Below are 16,324 nucleotides of genomic sequence, written 5' to 3' on the forward strand. Positions count from 1 at the left end.
CTAACCTGTATGGCAGACAGCGTGAGCCTATATCACGGGCGCTGTCCTTTTCACTGTCAGCCCCGGGCTCTTAGTCTACTGCTGTGCCTTCAGGTGTTCACTGTGGCCAAGGAACTTGCAGTCCCCTGCCCTCCAGATTCCGCTGTCAGGGCGTACAGCTCCTGCCCAGCCAAGGACTCTGGCGTACTTTTTATCAGCGCTTCACTCTGGGGTCAACTATACGCAATTTTAGTTCCCCAGAGCCCTTGTCTCTGCTCCTGTCCCTTCCCTCTCCACAGACCAACTCCAGCTGTCTTTGTCATGAGCTCCAACTGCTCCCGTTTCCATGACAACTCCCTTGTTTACTCTCTCAGCTGACTTCTTGCTGACTCACTAACTCCACCTGCTGGACAGAATTTATAAGGAAGCTCCCTTTTTTGGCCTACAGCAGGAATTGTCATGTACACTGAGTTATGTGGCATGGGGAGCCCCCCTCCTGCCTCCTGGCATGACATCACCCCTTAGAGGGAGGCAGTGTCACCATGGCAACTGGAATGTGGGGTGCCACACTGCATGCATCATATGAATCATTAATAGTGAAGCCATGTCACTTTGCATTTATACACTACACCTTTTCAGAACCTGCACTTGCCTATTAAATAATCCAATATTCCACAATTTACTAGTACTTTTCTCACTATCTTTACATTCATGGTAATTAGCAAAATCTAATATAGTATTTTATTAAAAGTTGTTGATAATACTTTTTTAAAGGGACCAAGAGGAATGCCTGGAGAAAGAGGACGAATTGGACCTCAAGGCACACCTGTAAGTATTAATATTCATGATCACTTTATGGTAGAAAGAGAAGGATTGACTCAATCTAATAATATACTAGGGGTAAATATAAAGAAAGTCAAGCACAAAATCCATGAAACCTGCGTTTTTACTTAGGATTCATTCTCACAAACGATAAAAAAATGCTTTCATTATTACGGTGCTATTATGACATAGATAATACATCTCTTATGAGTCCTGCAACCATTTTGCATGCAATGGATATTAATATTATGCCTTCAGGAATATTGTTTCCTGAATTAGTTTTGTGCCTGTTTTTAATATGTTTGCAAAGATATCGCTTCACACCAGCCCTGTAGAAAAAATCAATCACAATGTTCTAATACAATTGTTTTATTTTTTTTTTCAGGGTGCAAGAGGTGCCAATGGACTTGTGGGAGCAGCCGGAGCAGTAGTAGGTTGCCATATGATTTCTCAATAATTTGGTTACGCTGTAAAGATATTCATTAATAAGTTCTGCTCAAATTAATTAATTTGTAATTTAGTAATGTAGATATACCTTGCAATGTTTTGTACAAAAGGCCCTTTTTGGGTTTTTCCTTTTTTTAATCTTTCTGTACTTCTGGTAGCCAGAATGGTTTCAAAGATTCATAAACCTATTTATACCTACCATATAAACCGTATTTTTTGGATTATAAGATGCACTTTTATGATCCCCAAAATTAGGAGGAAAATAGGCTGCATCTTATAAACCGAACACTGTTCTTACAGAGAGGTCAACGCTGCGGACCCGGAGCTGGGGGTGTTGAGGTGGTGGTCCGGTGGTCCTGCGCTGTTCGGTGGTGGTATGGCGGCAAGCGGTGGTCCTGCAGTGGTGGTATGGCGGTGAGCGGTGGTGTTACAGCGGCAAGCGGTAGCCCTGCGGCATATGGCGGCCACCATTCTTCTTCCAGGGTCCAACGTCCTGCTTCCGGCTTTTCACTCTGCGCAGGCACAGATGGAGGAAAGCCGAGATCTCCATTCATGCCTGCCCCTACACGATGTCTCCAGGAAAATGGCTGCAAATGGAGATCTCGGCACCAAGATCTCGGGAGATGAGATCTCAGCGCCATGATCTCCATCTGCACATGCGCCGCCCCGGCAGCCATTTTCCTGGAGTCCACCGCATAGTAAACAGTGTGGGTGCTCAGGACTTTCACAAAATGTCGGTGGAGCCTCCGCACCACTGAACACCTGCATCGCCACTCTTGCTTCCTCCAGCTGCGACCCTGGGACCCTGCTCCACTGAGGCCTGCACCACCGAACACATTTTTCTTCTAGCCTGGGGTCCACATCATCACTCCCACTCCTGCCTCCGCCAGCAGCAACCCTGGGACCCGGCATCACCGCAGCTACCACCACCCGTAAGCAATAAGATGCCTGGATTGTAAGAAGCACCACCATTTTATTAAAAAAAGTTTTCTTTCATATTTGGCTCCTTAAAATTTGGGGTGCAACTTATAATCTGATGCATCTTATAAACCGCAACGTACAGTATATTTTCTGAAATCTACATATACTAATTAGACACTGCACACTCCAATCAATCAGTGAAGACAGGCCAGATGCACTTCATCACAGGGTCGGAACAATTCCTTGAAACATCCAAGAACATAAGAAAGTTACACCAGCAGGGATTGAGAAAATATCTTCAACAGGTTTCGTCACCACCACATGTGAGAGACGTTTCTCTTTACACTGAAGCCATATATATTTTTTGAGAGTAGACGCCAAGCGCTTTGTCTAAAAGTAAAGTAGCCCTTTATACACACTGGCACCTTCACTCAGCTTTGTGTTGTAATTTTTTATGCTTAAAATTTTTGTTTGATGTTAAAAGTCTGAACAAAACAAACAATTAAATGCAAACTACTCAAAGAATTTCAATATGTGCCTGGTTTACACATGCCAGATATGCATATACTGTATCTACATGAAGTCACCAAACCTAAATAGATGGAAATTGGAAATTTATAAAAGTATATCAATGTATGAAATATGGAGATTGCACACCACAAAGCTGATCTGTCACTAGATTTCACAATGCTAACTGCATAAATGATTAAATGAATCTCTTTGACCCATGGTTCGGTTGGATGGTAGAGGGAATTGCAACCTCTAGGCCTTTCTCTGGATAGATGTCTGGGTCTGGAATGGTCGCTCCCAGGGGTACTATGGTTGCTTACCCAAAGTGGCTATCATTTTAATACATTGCTTGTAACCCAGAAAAAGAAGGCATTTGCCACAACTGTGCTGCAGCAGTCACAGACCACAGTCATTTAGTCATAACTGACACAATCCCTTACTGCTGAGTCAACATCTTATCCTGCTGCTCACAGGGAGATGTGTTTATGTCCTTAGCCTATCTTTGCTAAGCTTACTTTCTGTACAGTACCCAGCACTGATAGGCTGCCTATAGTTCCCCCAATAGTGTCAGAGCTGCACATTGTGTGTGTGTAGGATGGGGTGATGTTGCTATGGTAGCTAAAGATTAATGAAAGATTGAATGATGTAGAGTGAGGATTGTTGATTATGTCTTTTCTGCTGCATAACTAGTTGTTGTGACCACCGAAAGAGGGACTGCTGCGACCACTATCGGTACAGCTGATGTGACCACTGTAGAAGGGGACTGCTGTGATCACTGTAGGAGGGGACTGCTGTGACCACTATTGGTGGGGTTTATGTGACCACTGTAAAAGGGTACTCCTGTGACCACTGTAGGAGGGGAGTAATGTGACCACTGTAGTTGAACTGATATGGCCACTGTACGAGGGGACTGCTGTGACCACTATAGGTGGGGATTATGTGACCACTGTAGGAGGGGACTGCTGTGACCACTGTAGGAGGAGACTGCTATGACCACTATAGGTGGGGTTTATGTGACCACTGTAGGAGGGTACTGCTGTGACCACTGTAGGAGGGGAGTAATGTGACCACTGTAGCTGAACTGATATGGCCACTGTAGGAGGGGTCTGCTGTGACCATTATAGGAGGGGACTAATGTGACCACTATGGGAAGGGACTGCTGTAACCACTGTAAGAGGAGACTTCTGTGACCACTGTAGGAGGGGACTATTGTGATGACTATAGGAGGGTACTGCTGTGACCATTATAGTATCATAGACTGTTAGAATTAGAAGGGGGTCATCGTGTCCAACCCCCTGCTCAATGCAACACAACATTCACTAAACCATCTCAAACAGATGTCTTTCCAGCCTCTGAAGACTTCCATTGAAGGAGGACTCACCAATTTTCATGGCAGCCTGTCCCACTCATTGATCACCCTAACAGTCAAAAAGTTTTTCTAATATCTAATCTGTATCTTCTCCCTTTCAGTTTCATTCTATTGCTTCTTATGTTTCTATATACCACTGTAGAAGGGAACTTCTGTGACCATTGTAAGAAGGAACTGATGTGACCACTGTAGGAAGTGACTGCTGTGACCACTGTAGGAAGGGACTGCTGTGACCACTGTAGAAAGGGACTTCTGTGACCACTGTAGGAAGGGACTGCTGTGACCACTGTAGGAAGGGACTGCTGTGACCACTATAGAAGGGGACTGATGTAACAACTATAGGTGGAGCTGATGTGACCACTGTAGGAAGTGACTGCTGTGACCACTTTAAGAAGGGACTGCTGTGACCACTGTAGGAAGGGACTGCTGTGACCACTGTAGGAAGGGACTGCTGTGACCACTGTAGAAAGGGACTTCTGTGACCACTGTAGGAAGGGACTGCTGTGACCACTGTAGGAAGGGACTGCTGTGACCACTATAGGAGGGGACTGATGTAACAACTATAGGTGGAGCTGATGTGACCACTGTAGGTGGGGCTGATTTGACCACTGTAGGTGGGGCTGATGTGACCACTGTAGGTGGTGTTGATTTGACCACTGTAGGTGGGGTTGTTGTGACCTCTGTAAAGGGGATGGTTGCTGTGATCACTATTGGAGTGCATCTGATGTGACTACTGTAGGGGGTCTGATGTGACCACTATGGGGGGCAAAAGCTTACCCTCTGTAAAGACAAATCAGCTAAAGCACATATGAATGGCAATTAATCTAGACTTCCGCATACACCTATAAAACTAGATATGATTGCGTTAAAACACTCTGGGAAAGATATGAAGAAACTGCATTACCCACTTTGTTTGTTCAGGAAGACACAACGAAGGCAAATAAGGTCAGAAGAGTGTGACTACACTCTTTTTTATCAATTATAAGATATCTAAAATGACTAATGTCAGAGCTAAAAATATCAATGTATTAATACAAAATACAGTGCTTTTTTGCATTCTCTATGTAATCCGGTGTTCACATAGATACTTCTGACAGGCAACAAAGAAGAGAGTTTTTTAGAATGTGACCAAACTGATAAAAATGACTGTGTAAAATGAAAGTGCTTTACTGGGATAAATGAAAAAATATTTAGAGCCATATAAATTAAAAAATGAGGTAAAATCTGAAAAATTCTTGGTTTCTCAATATTCCTTTAATATTTAAAAAAGGTATGGTTCCGGTTTTATAATAAGCAAAACCTTTTTCATTCAATAGGGTCCAATAGGCTTGAGTGGTGCTCCAGGATTTCCTGGTGTCCCTGGTATGAAGGTAAGCAACATTTTTAGAAGATTTTTTTCAACTTTATTGAAGATTATTTAATTCTGAATCTTCTTCCTTTATAGACAGTTCATTTTTTTAATGGAACGTTTACTTGTTGATACTTTTTAGCCTAAAGAGGGACTACTGTGTAACATGTTAATGCATATTAGCAATGTAGATAGGAACTTCCTCTGAATAGCCCCTAATATAAGACCCATGGCCTCATGTAATATTTTATAATATAGTATAGCTGATGTCAATTTACGTAGAAATGTAAGGATGTTTGCCAGGGATGAGCCAGTCCATGGGGGTCTTAATGTGAATATGGGAAGGACAGTTGTATCTAATGTGAGTTTACATGTAGTGACGGCCATGAATACATCGTATTTTATCTACTGGCACTGAAATCGGTTACTTTTGGTGCATAGATAAGCAAATCATTTATGTCTGCAGATGCTATGTAGTCACTGTGATGGAGACAGCTGCAGCTGAAAATGCTACAGTGGGCAAAATCCAGAGTTTCATTTGCCACAAGATAATAAACCGTAGACTGCTTAATACAATAAAAGTTTTCATTCCTCTTAACAGTGTGTAATATCCGTTACTTTCTCAAGCATGCTTGGCTTTATAAAATTCCCAAAAGCGTTTTAAAGAATTGGAATGAAAATTGTTTGGCCGAGTAAAGGGGAACACTAAGAAATGCCCTAAGGAGGCTTCTATTTGTTTCGAGGAAGACGTTTGTGTGAACTGCTCAACCAGTGTTCAGAAATTGCAAACATGAACTGAACTGATCTAGAGTTGATTGTGTAACAAATTTAATCCAAGAGTTCAAACAATTCCTAAACTATATGGAGTTTGTGATGTCTTGGGATAGACCGTGTATCCTTCACAGTGGCTCATGGCTCTTACAGAACATGTCATTCTCATTTCTGAAGAGACAACAATCCTATCTTGTTTGTATGTACTGATATATGCGGTAAACAAATGGCGCGTTTAGATTAATGACATCAAATTAATTACCGTAATATCTAATTACATTATGAAAAAATTCAGTGGTCAACATTTACAAAGCCAGATATATTACTGTATATACAAGTCAAAATGAAAAGGGTAGTTGGTGAAATTTGTGCCAAAAACTTGACACATTTTCACCTCTCAAACAAACAAAAAAAATCTTTTTAAATGTGATACGAGTGATTTTCTATTCTGTGAAGTTAGTACATTTTGTCACATTTTAATGCATCTTTCAGTATACAATAGAAATGCCAGTACTTAGTGGCTTTATTGTGAGAGCCAATCATCAAATCATCATCTGGGTTCAATAGCGTAATTCTTGTACTTAAACACTGTCCAGCCAGTATCACAACGTCAGCCATGACATTTTACTCTACTATTTCTTTGCTGCAGCTTGTAATATGATATTAGATATCATATTAGATTCTGCCTTCTTTACTTTTTTTGCCAAATAAATGCAATAATTGCTGTATGCGCATTGTAATAATCATATTTATTAAAAAAAATCTATGATCCCAATGATGCCAAACTTAAAGGGATATTATTACCTTACCATAAAGCTATGGCATAAGATTGATGCTTGAATTGAACTACAGCTGTACAAATGGGTGTGAATTGTAAAATAAACATAAAATGACTGCTCCATTGGATTCTGTGTATTCAATGTGTATTGTGGGCAGAGCTATAATGCTCCACATTAAACACTGTATTACAGGACCAGATGTAAGAGGTAAAGGCTCCGTCACACACAGTGAGATCGCTGATTTTGTGACGCCACAGCGATCTCTCCAGCGATATCGCTATGTGTGACATGTATCAGCGACCGGCCCCCCTGCCGGGTATCGCTGATCGCGCTTGAACATTCTGGGCCATCTTTTGATCGTTGGTCTCCCGCTGGGCAGCGCTGCGTGTGACAGCAAGAGACCAACGATCAACGACGCTGGGAGCTGGTTTCCAATGTAAACAGCGGGTATCTAAGAGCCGCGCTGCTCTTAGATACCCGCTGTTTGCATTGGAAACCAGCTTGCTCGCTGGTGAGTCTGTCTATATGACAGCTCAACAGCAATCAGCTAACTATGTCCCAGCGATCCCATCCACGTCGGATCGTTGGTGGGATCACTGGAACATTGACGCATGTAACGGGGCCTTAAGTCTGGTACAGTTAGCCCTCATGTGGGTGATTTTTCTTTGACTTTATAAACTAATAAAGCAGTAGTTTATTGTAATTCATGTTTTTGGTTGTAATGATCTCAGCTAGCTTGTTAATGCTTTATTGTAACAAACAAGCATAAATACAATTGTGAAAGAAGCAGATATTGTTGGAAAGTTGCATGGTTCCTGCTCACAACTTAAACACAGGTGACATCATGTAACTATGACGCCAACCAATTTATGAGTTTAATGGAATGTTTTAATTTCTCCAACTTTCCATTAAACAAGGGTGAAGCTGGACCAACTGGTGCGCGTGGTCCTGAAGGTCCTCAAGGTCCAAGAGGTGAAACTGGTTCTCAAGGACATGCCGGATCTCAAGGTATCCAGGTATGTTTGTGTTTATGGGAATTTGGAAGTGAAAGTGCACCGTAATATAAAAAAACTTCAAAAAATGAAGAAAAAAAAAGAATCAAATGCAATAACACAATGAAATATTACCATATAGATTAGTTTTAAATACGATGATAATAATTATCTCTGTTAAATCTGTTTAATTTTGCTTTTAGGGTACACCAGGGACTGATGGAACTGGTGGAGCTAAAGGACCGACTGTAAGTTAAATGTAACTAACAATGACATTTTCCTTGTAATATGTGCATTTTATGACAAACATTATACTTTCTCTCCCAGGGAGGTCCTGGTGTTGCAGGTCCACCTGGACTTATAGGACCACCTGGGTCTCCTGGACCTCAAGGAAGTACTGGAGCTCCTGGTATCAGAGGCTCAGTGGTAAATATGACATACAATATAGTTTTCCATAGTAATCAGTCATTTCCATTATCGGTTATTCAAAGTATGAGGTTGGTTCTGCAGATGAGGCTGCTTCATGCCAAGCTGACGAGGATCGCTGTAGATAAAACATTTAAATGCCATCATCAATCACCAATCTCTGATACTGGTATTTAAATGACACCATGCTGGTGCTTCCATTGACTCCTCACAACATGATTATGGGAAGCCAAAGGAAGATGTTACTATTACTGCCAGGGCCTGCTGAAGGCCCCCATGGCTGACATCTTGATGTTTAATACTCCTACAATATTGTGCTATTGCAGGATATAGTACAAACTATCTCAGGTTCAAGTTCCCTAGGTGTGCTAAAACTTGAAGCAAAAATATAAAAAAGTTATAAATATATGAAAGTTTAAATCTTCACCTTATCCCACTTCAGAAATAAAGAAATTAAAAAAAATGTAGAAGATCAACATGTTTGGTATTGTTGTGTCTTATAAAGTTCGATCTATCAAAACATTTAAAATGGATACAAGAGAAAATAGATACCTAGAATTCTAGCCTATGTCCCATCTCCTGATGAGGCTGCAGACTGTGCTAAATCTATGTCCTATTCTGCCAGATAGGGGCTAGTACCCTGGGGTGCTACCGTATGTGTACAAAAGATAACAGTGAGCTATATTACAATAATAATTTGTCTAGGCATATTAATGACATTTTATTTTATACACTATTTTAATTTTAATAATATAGTAATAAACGTTAATTTTTAGGCTTTCTAGTGAGGGTTTATTTGGGGTTCTCTCTTATTTGTTAATAATTAATGTATCACTCTAAAGCCTGTATGTCCTCAAATTTGTAATTTATTTGTTGTATTTCACCTCTTTCCAGCTAAGCTATTTCCTCCTTTTGAAGCTATGACTCCATATTAAAAATTCTGTAGTTAAATATGCATGATAAATACATCTAAAAATAAAAACAGTATTTGCACCAAAATGCACCAAATTTCAAAAGTGATAAGGAAAGTATCTGACTCAGTATGTTTTTTCAAGCTTTATTAACTTCTTTCCATCTTTAGCTATTTATATTCAAGTCTTGAAAAGAAGGTTTTCAACATGGGTCTTTGCACATTCTGGCTTTCACTTGGCTTGGGCTTGCAGACCCTCATAGGCTGCCTGTCTATAGAATTCAGAACATTCATCATAATACTTTGCACTGGTCATGCCCCGATAAAGGAGGTTCTGCACTCTGTGTGTGCAAATTTGTTGTATCCATAGTCTGCTCAGAATAGGAGAAAGCAGAGAAAGCTAGGGAAGCAGCCATGTGAGTAAATCATGTGACCACTGACATTTTACTTCTTATGGATGTGGAGCGGGCAGTCTTTCATTTTCTTGTCACGTCTATGGGCAGCAAAGTGCCTTCCAGTGAATAACTGGGGTAAGGAATAGGCACAGTACTTACTGATAGAACATGATACTATGGCATAATCATTTTACTATGAAGTGGTTTTGTAATACTGTATATGCTAGGTAATGTTAGAAATATGTTTGTGCAATAAACCACTTCATACAAATTTGTTATTACTCAAAGGGTGATCCAGGTGTCCCTGGTTTTAAAGGTGAAGCTGGACCCAAAGGGGAACCTGTAAGTATTTGTAGGAACTTACATCTACTTATATTCCTGTAACTTGTATATGAGGTCCATTGGGAAGAGCTCTTTATAAATCAAGAAATGATTAGAGAAAACTAAAGAAAACTGTGTTCAAACAGGGTCCACATGGTCCACAAGGTGCAACAGGTCCACAAGGTGAAGAGGGGAAAAGAGGTCCCCGTGGAGACCCCGGATCAATCGGTCCTCAAGGACCAGTCGGAGAAAGGGTAATTCAGTTTTTATTGATAAAATAATGGATTGTATTGTCCAAATTGAACCGTAAAAGGATTTTGAAGAACAGACTTTCATAGCTTATGCGGGCAGTATATGTGATGGGACAACAACTTCTTATAAGGAAAACCCTGTGGTCCTTTTGTATTTATTAGAAACTAAGATTAAATAGAAAACGTTATATTAAGTTCTAATGGAAATTCAATAATTCATTTCTAGTGTTGAGCGATACCTTCCGATATCGGGAAATATCGGATCGGATTGGATCGGACCGATACTCCAAAAATATCGGATATCGCCGATACCGATACCGGAAACCAATGCAAGTCAATGGGACACAAATATCGGAAAGAAAATAAACCATTACTTTCCTTGTGGTTAATTCTACATGAAGGAAAACAACTAAGAATAATGTAGAATGTATTGGGGGAGGTGGAGGAGACATTAAAGGCATAGAGGTTTAGCCCAATCAAATGGAATAGCAGGAATTAATTTTTTTTTTAAGACGTTCGGACTTACAAAGATATTGACTATGTTAAAGGGGTTGTGTAGCAATAGAGGGAGACGTTCAGAAAAGGCACATGTTGGTGGAGTGTTGGAATGGAGTGCTTCATTTAGCTTGGAGGCTGACTGAGCCCCTGACCCGGAGGACACGGCACGGATGCGGGCACCTGTATGCACAGCAGACTGTGAGTAAAGCTTTGGAACTACATGCCCTGGTGTCCTCCAGTTATTCCTGCGCCAACACGCTCAGCATTGCTACATCTCTGTGCCTGGCACTGCACCATCTACGTCTCTTCACTACCTCTCCATCTACACTGACCTGGGACTACAGCCCTACCTGTGGAGGGCCACAACATCAAAGCTGCACCACACCATCTGTCCCAGAGGATCTGTCTGCAGCGTCAGCTTAACATCTTCATTGCTGAACACCACAGGTGGCATCACAAATCATTCACTCATAAACTTTAATCATCATCCACACGTTCAACATTTCCCTTTTACAATGGACGACCAGGGCCACGGACCGGGTCACAGCTACCGTGACATCTCCCATTGAAACCAACGAGCCTGGTACCGAGTACCCCACCAGCCCTGGCGGGCGATCCAACTTGGCGGAAATACATAACAGAACAGGTTGTCTGGGCTTTTCACATAATCTCAGTGCATATCTAGGCTGCAGAATGCTGACAATAAGTAATTTACCTTCTGTGGATAGTCTGCACGGTTTCCAAGATATCATCTCTTGCTTCTAAGATAAACGTCCGGGGGGGTGTTCTGGCATTGAAATGAGAACAGGTCGTTTCCTCCTCACTCACTAGTTTCACTTTCCATAGATCACTGTTAGCGTGTGTTTGGGGGAGGAGCAGTTGGGTGGTCTGCTCGCAGCCAATCACAGCCATGCCATTAGTTAACGTGCCTAACATGCATAACAGGATGTGCCCAGACTTCTTAGGATTCCTCCTTGGCTGAATAAAATCAAACTGGCTCATTGCATTATGGGAACTTCCGATTCCGGTATTCGATATGCAAAAAGTATCGGAACTCAGTATCGGAATTCCGATACCGCGAATATCGGCCGATACCCGATATTTGCAGTATCGAAATGCTCAACACTATTCATTTCACATTCATCATCCTTTATGATGTGCAGCTCTGTAGTTGTACCCAAATTTAATAATAATTAAATCAATGAATAATGCTTTAGAAATTCAAAATTTGTGGAGGAATTGTAGGAAAATAAATTGTAGTAATATTTTGGATTTTGCCCATTACTTTTGGTGGGATGGCTTGTAACAGTCCTACTGACATAACAATAAAATATTTTCCTGTGTAAACAGATTCAGTGATTACAGTATATTGGTCACTGACTTCCGAGACCATATATATGAACTGTAATGTTTGATGTTTTGTACTACATTAAGCTTTGTCACAATGCAGTCTTTGAATAGGTAATGGTAAATTTTTAGTACAAAGGGGGCTACATGTGAAAAGCTAAATAATGCATTATGTTCAAAATGTATAGTTACTAACATATATCATTTATATCATTAGGGTGCCCCTGGTAATCGTGGGTTTCCTGGATCAGATGGGCTTTCTGGCCCCAAGGTAACAATATTAGCTTTGATCTGTTCATTACCTAATGTGCTCGTAAGTACAAAATAAATGGCGCCTATAATAGATATAGTACTCACCTATTACCATCACTCTAACATTATTTACACAGCACACAATCCATAAAATGCCCTTATAATACTAGTATATATTCTTATATGCCAAGAATATAAAACATAGAAGTATTACATTCATATTTCCATTGTAAATATTTGCTTTCAGTTTATTCAGTTATTTATTAGGTATTCTTTAAATCAACATATTTTATTAGTTCTACTTCTGTATTCTAAAATATTAACACAAACCTTTACAGGGTGCTCAAGGAGAGCGAGGAATAGCTGGGGTTTCCGGACCTAAAGGAGCTACTGGGGACCCTGGTCGTCTAGGAGAGCCTGGTCTTCCTGGCGCTAGAGTAAGACAGATCTGCACATATAATGCCTTTCTAAGATTTTCTGATTTACATTTCCATTAAACGTCTCTATTTTTTATTCATATGATTTGTTTAACAGAGGTAAGGCAAGATATACCTAGTAGTCTAGAAACGTAAGGCAGATCCATGTTACGCAGTTATTGTCCCTTGAGAAACACAGTAGAAAACAATGAATTATTTGTTTAGTTGTATAATCAAATCCCTGCACAATATGAGAGTAAGTTTCTTATAAGACGCCTAGTGTGTGAAGGTGGGGATCTTTAGACAAATGCCTTTTTATTTTAAAGATCTCTGAACAATGCAGTTTGTCACTGAGAAAGTATCCAAAGGAAAACCAAGTGCCAAGACCAACTAGTGCCCAACACCAACTAGTGCGAAGGTCCAGCAGGTGGAGGAACAGTTCCTTCTTACTTTCTAACCTATGGATGAATGGGAGCTTATTCCCTTTTCCTCCTTTAAGTCTACTCTCAAGCACTCACCTTTTCTTAAGCTCCTACAAACCCCATACAGTGCTTAGTGTGATTTTCTACCCCTGAATTTCTTTTTAATTTTCATAATTTTTAAACTTCCTGTTCCTCTGGGTAGGCTTGTTACCAACGCAGTATTAAATACTCTATTTTTGTCTTGTAACACTATACAATAAACAGTTTGGGTACTTTCTACCATAAAACCCTGCAGCAAAATGCAATGCAGGTCTATAACCCAATTGCTGCTGTTGTTTTGACTATTGTAACATTTTTTGTCGATTTACACTGTTTTATAGAAATTCCCAGCTTCACGTAAATTCAATCTTCCACATAGAAAATAAGCATCACATCATATTTTCCACTGGTCATTGAAGAATCCAGGGATTTGCTTTGTAAAGAAAAGCATGTATCATGTGGGAAATGCTGTTCATGCAATATATCTCCCGAGGGAGGTATGAGAAGATTACTAATGCATCTTACTTCTGTTCTAGGGTCTGACTGGAAATCCTGGAGTCCTAGGTCCAGAAGGCAAACCAGGACCAGTGGTAACGCATATTGTATTATATTATTTACCTACGCATATTTAAGAAGGAAAAAATCAAAGACATTTTGTTGCATAAGATTTAGGCATATTCTCTTGACTCCACTGAACATTGCCCTTGGGCCTGAATGCAAATATTGTAATTCTAGATCTGGAAAGCAATCCAGGACAAGTGGTAAAATATATCATATTATATATCTACATATAGTTAACATTATGTTTTTAACTACTGTAATGAATTATTAGGAGAGAAAATTCTGTTTATTGATTAAGATTTAAGCAGGGTTGGGCAGGTGAGCTTTCTCACTAGTGCACTCTGAGTGGTACAGCTAGCGAGACACCAGTCCAAAATTCATCATGCTTGAGTCTCAATCTAATGGCTCAGTAGACCTGATCAACTACTTTAAAATAATTATCAGATCCATTTAAAAAAGTGAAATGTGGTCAGGCAAATTTTGTTTCCATATTTTAAAACTTCACATTAAATTCAAACATTTAAAAGCACCCTCAAGTACTTACTGCCCACACTAGGAGAAACAACACCTCCTCCCACGTTTCGACATTCAGCCTTAGTCCATTGTTACGATTGCAACGGTGTAATTGCTGCATGGAAGAACAAGGAGATATGCTGTGGATATTACTTGCAAATTTCAAAAGCGACATATAAGTGTAAAGACAACTTACATTTTCAATTAAAATGGCATAAAAGTTTTCATTATAGATCATTCTGTATTTCTCTGTAAATCAAATATTCAGCTTGGTTTTAGTTTAGCAATTCATTCAAGCTGTTTTCTGTATTTAATTTTACTGCTAATGTTTTTCATTCTATGTTTTTTGTCTTGCAGGGAGGTCCTGGAGAAGATGGTCGCACTGGTCCACCTGGTCCAATTGGAATACGTGGTGAAACTGGAACTATGGGGCCTGCTGGTCCAAAAGGCAACAGTGTATGGGCTATACCAGATTCTCTTAATTCAAAACCTTAATTTTTTTTTTTCATTTTCAGAGTAATTAAAAAAAATTATTCCACAGGGAGATCCTGGAAAGCCTGGAGAGCAAGGCAGTTCAGGAGCATCTGGACAAAGAGTATGTTACTCTCTCATTTCTTTCAGTATTGTTTTTTAGTCACCAAATGTATATTTCCAAAAATGTTACAATTTTTCTTATCTTAATCAGGGAGCTCCAGGAAAAGATGGTGAAGTTGGTCCTTCTGGTCCTGCTGGCCCACCAGTAAGAAAAACAAAATGTATCAATGTTTAGTAAGGATTATGCATATAAATATATTTATTTTTTTAAACCTGTTTTTCATTAATTTAGGGCCCAGCTGGTGAAAGAGGTGAACAAGGTCCTCCCGGCCCTACTGGATTTCAGGTATGTTTCAAAATTCTATATTAGATTTTGTGTAATCTGATGTAGTTCGCATGTAATGACTTAAAGGGATTGTCCAGTCTAAGATGAATAGTCAGCAGTCATTCTATGCGTTTGCAGACTACTGAATCATGACAGTGTGTGATGTGCACCCTGTTACAATTCTGTATTCTTGTGCACATAGGAGGTCACGTATCAGCTGGGCTTTTCTCCACTTCTCAATGTCTTAGCAGAGGCGTGTAGTCAGCATGGGGCCAAACACTCAGAGAATACAGGGAAATCCGGTTAACACTGTTATGATTCGGCAGTAACACTAAGTGACTGCAGACTTTTCTATTAAATCTGGACAACCTCTTTAAACTGCACATGGTGTATGGTTTCCTTTTCATTCACATAACTATTCCATAAATTCTCACATATGTAAGTACATTAGCCAGAATTGTAGTTCCTTCACCTGTTTACACCCAACCCATAACAGTGTTGTTTACAGTAACTAAACCATGACTACACTACACGGAGACCCTGTCCTATTCACGAATACTCCATGTGTCATTCCATACTTTACGTCAGCAAAATCTGTCTTGTAGCTCACCCTGGTGACCGCAGCAGTCAGATACTCCTATTTAATTCCAAATAATAGGACCCATGTATTATATTTTCCAAATGTCATACGGTTGCCCTGTGGGAATTATGCAGAAGTGAATAACAATTTGTGATTGGGTGGAAGAGTTAGTGGAGGTTCACTGATTTGTCTCAGCACATAGAGATTGGTTACATAGTGGTGTCACCCACTCACTATTAGCCTGTGACAGTGACAGGGGACATCTAAATTGACTTAGTATTGGACCCAGCTCATGTCTCAAACTCCTATTTTATTATAATGTCTGGAGTATTAAAACTAAAGTGCTGTTGTATTACTGTAGTATTTAATTTTAACAAACAACATGGTACTCGTTGCTGTAGTGGTATTAATCTTTGACCACTATTCAAAGTTCTATAGCCAATGCTTTTGGTAACAACCGCACCCGTTGAGCTATTATTATATTAAGTAATTTGACATAAAAATTAATTAAGAAAAGCGTTATAAAATTTCCTCCATTCATATTACATTATCACCATTTGAAACCACTGCACCATTGAAATATGATTCTTAGAGAG

At 39.9% G+C, this 16,324-nt stretch overlaps 1 protein-coding gene across 1 annotated transcript in view; it reads left to right on the forward strand.

The window, feature by feature from the left end:
• Positions 1–16,324, forward strand: part of COL5A2 (collagen type V alpha 2 chain) — a 281,575-nt gene that overhangs the window by 169,558 nt on the left and 95,693 nt on the right. Inside the window, exons 16-30 of the mRNA XM_073558191.1 lie at positions 754–807; positions 1,187–1,231; positions 5,365–5,418; positions 7,864–7,962; positions 8,142–8,186; positions 8,266–8,364; positions 9,958–10,011; positions 10,137–10,244; positions 12,304–12,357; positions 12,677–12,775; positions 13,752–13,805; positions 14,647–14,745; positions 14,831–14,884; positions 14,975–15,028; positions 15,116–15,169. Coding sequence (XP_073414292.1) covers positions 754–807; positions 1,187–1,231; positions 5,365–5,418; positions 7,864–7,962; positions 8,142–8,186; positions 8,266–8,364; positions 9,958–10,011; positions 10,137–10,244; positions 12,304–12,357; positions 12,677–12,775; positions 13,752–13,805; positions 14,647–14,745; positions 14,831–14,884; positions 14,975–15,028; positions 15,116–15,169 — 1,026 coding nt within the window. The remainder of the gene's footprint in view (positions 1–753; positions 808–1,186; positions 1,232–5,364; positions 5,419–7,863; positions 7,963–8,141; positions 8,187–8,265; positions 8,365–9,957; positions 10,012–10,136; positions 10,245–12,303; positions 12,358–12,676; positions 12,776–13,751; positions 13,806–14,646; positions 14,746–14,830; positions 14,885–14,974; positions 15,029–15,115; positions 15,170–16,324) is intronic.

Source organism: Dendrobates tinctorius, unplaced genomic scaffold, assembly GCF_039654945.1.
Source record: "Dendrobates tinctorius isolate UK_male_01 unplaced genomic scaffold, ASM3965494v1 ptg000254l, whole genome shotgun sequence".
Taxonomy (NCBI): domain Eukaryota; kingdom Metazoa; phylum Chordata; class Amphibia; order Anura; family Dendrobatidae; genus Dendrobates; species Dendrobates tinctorius.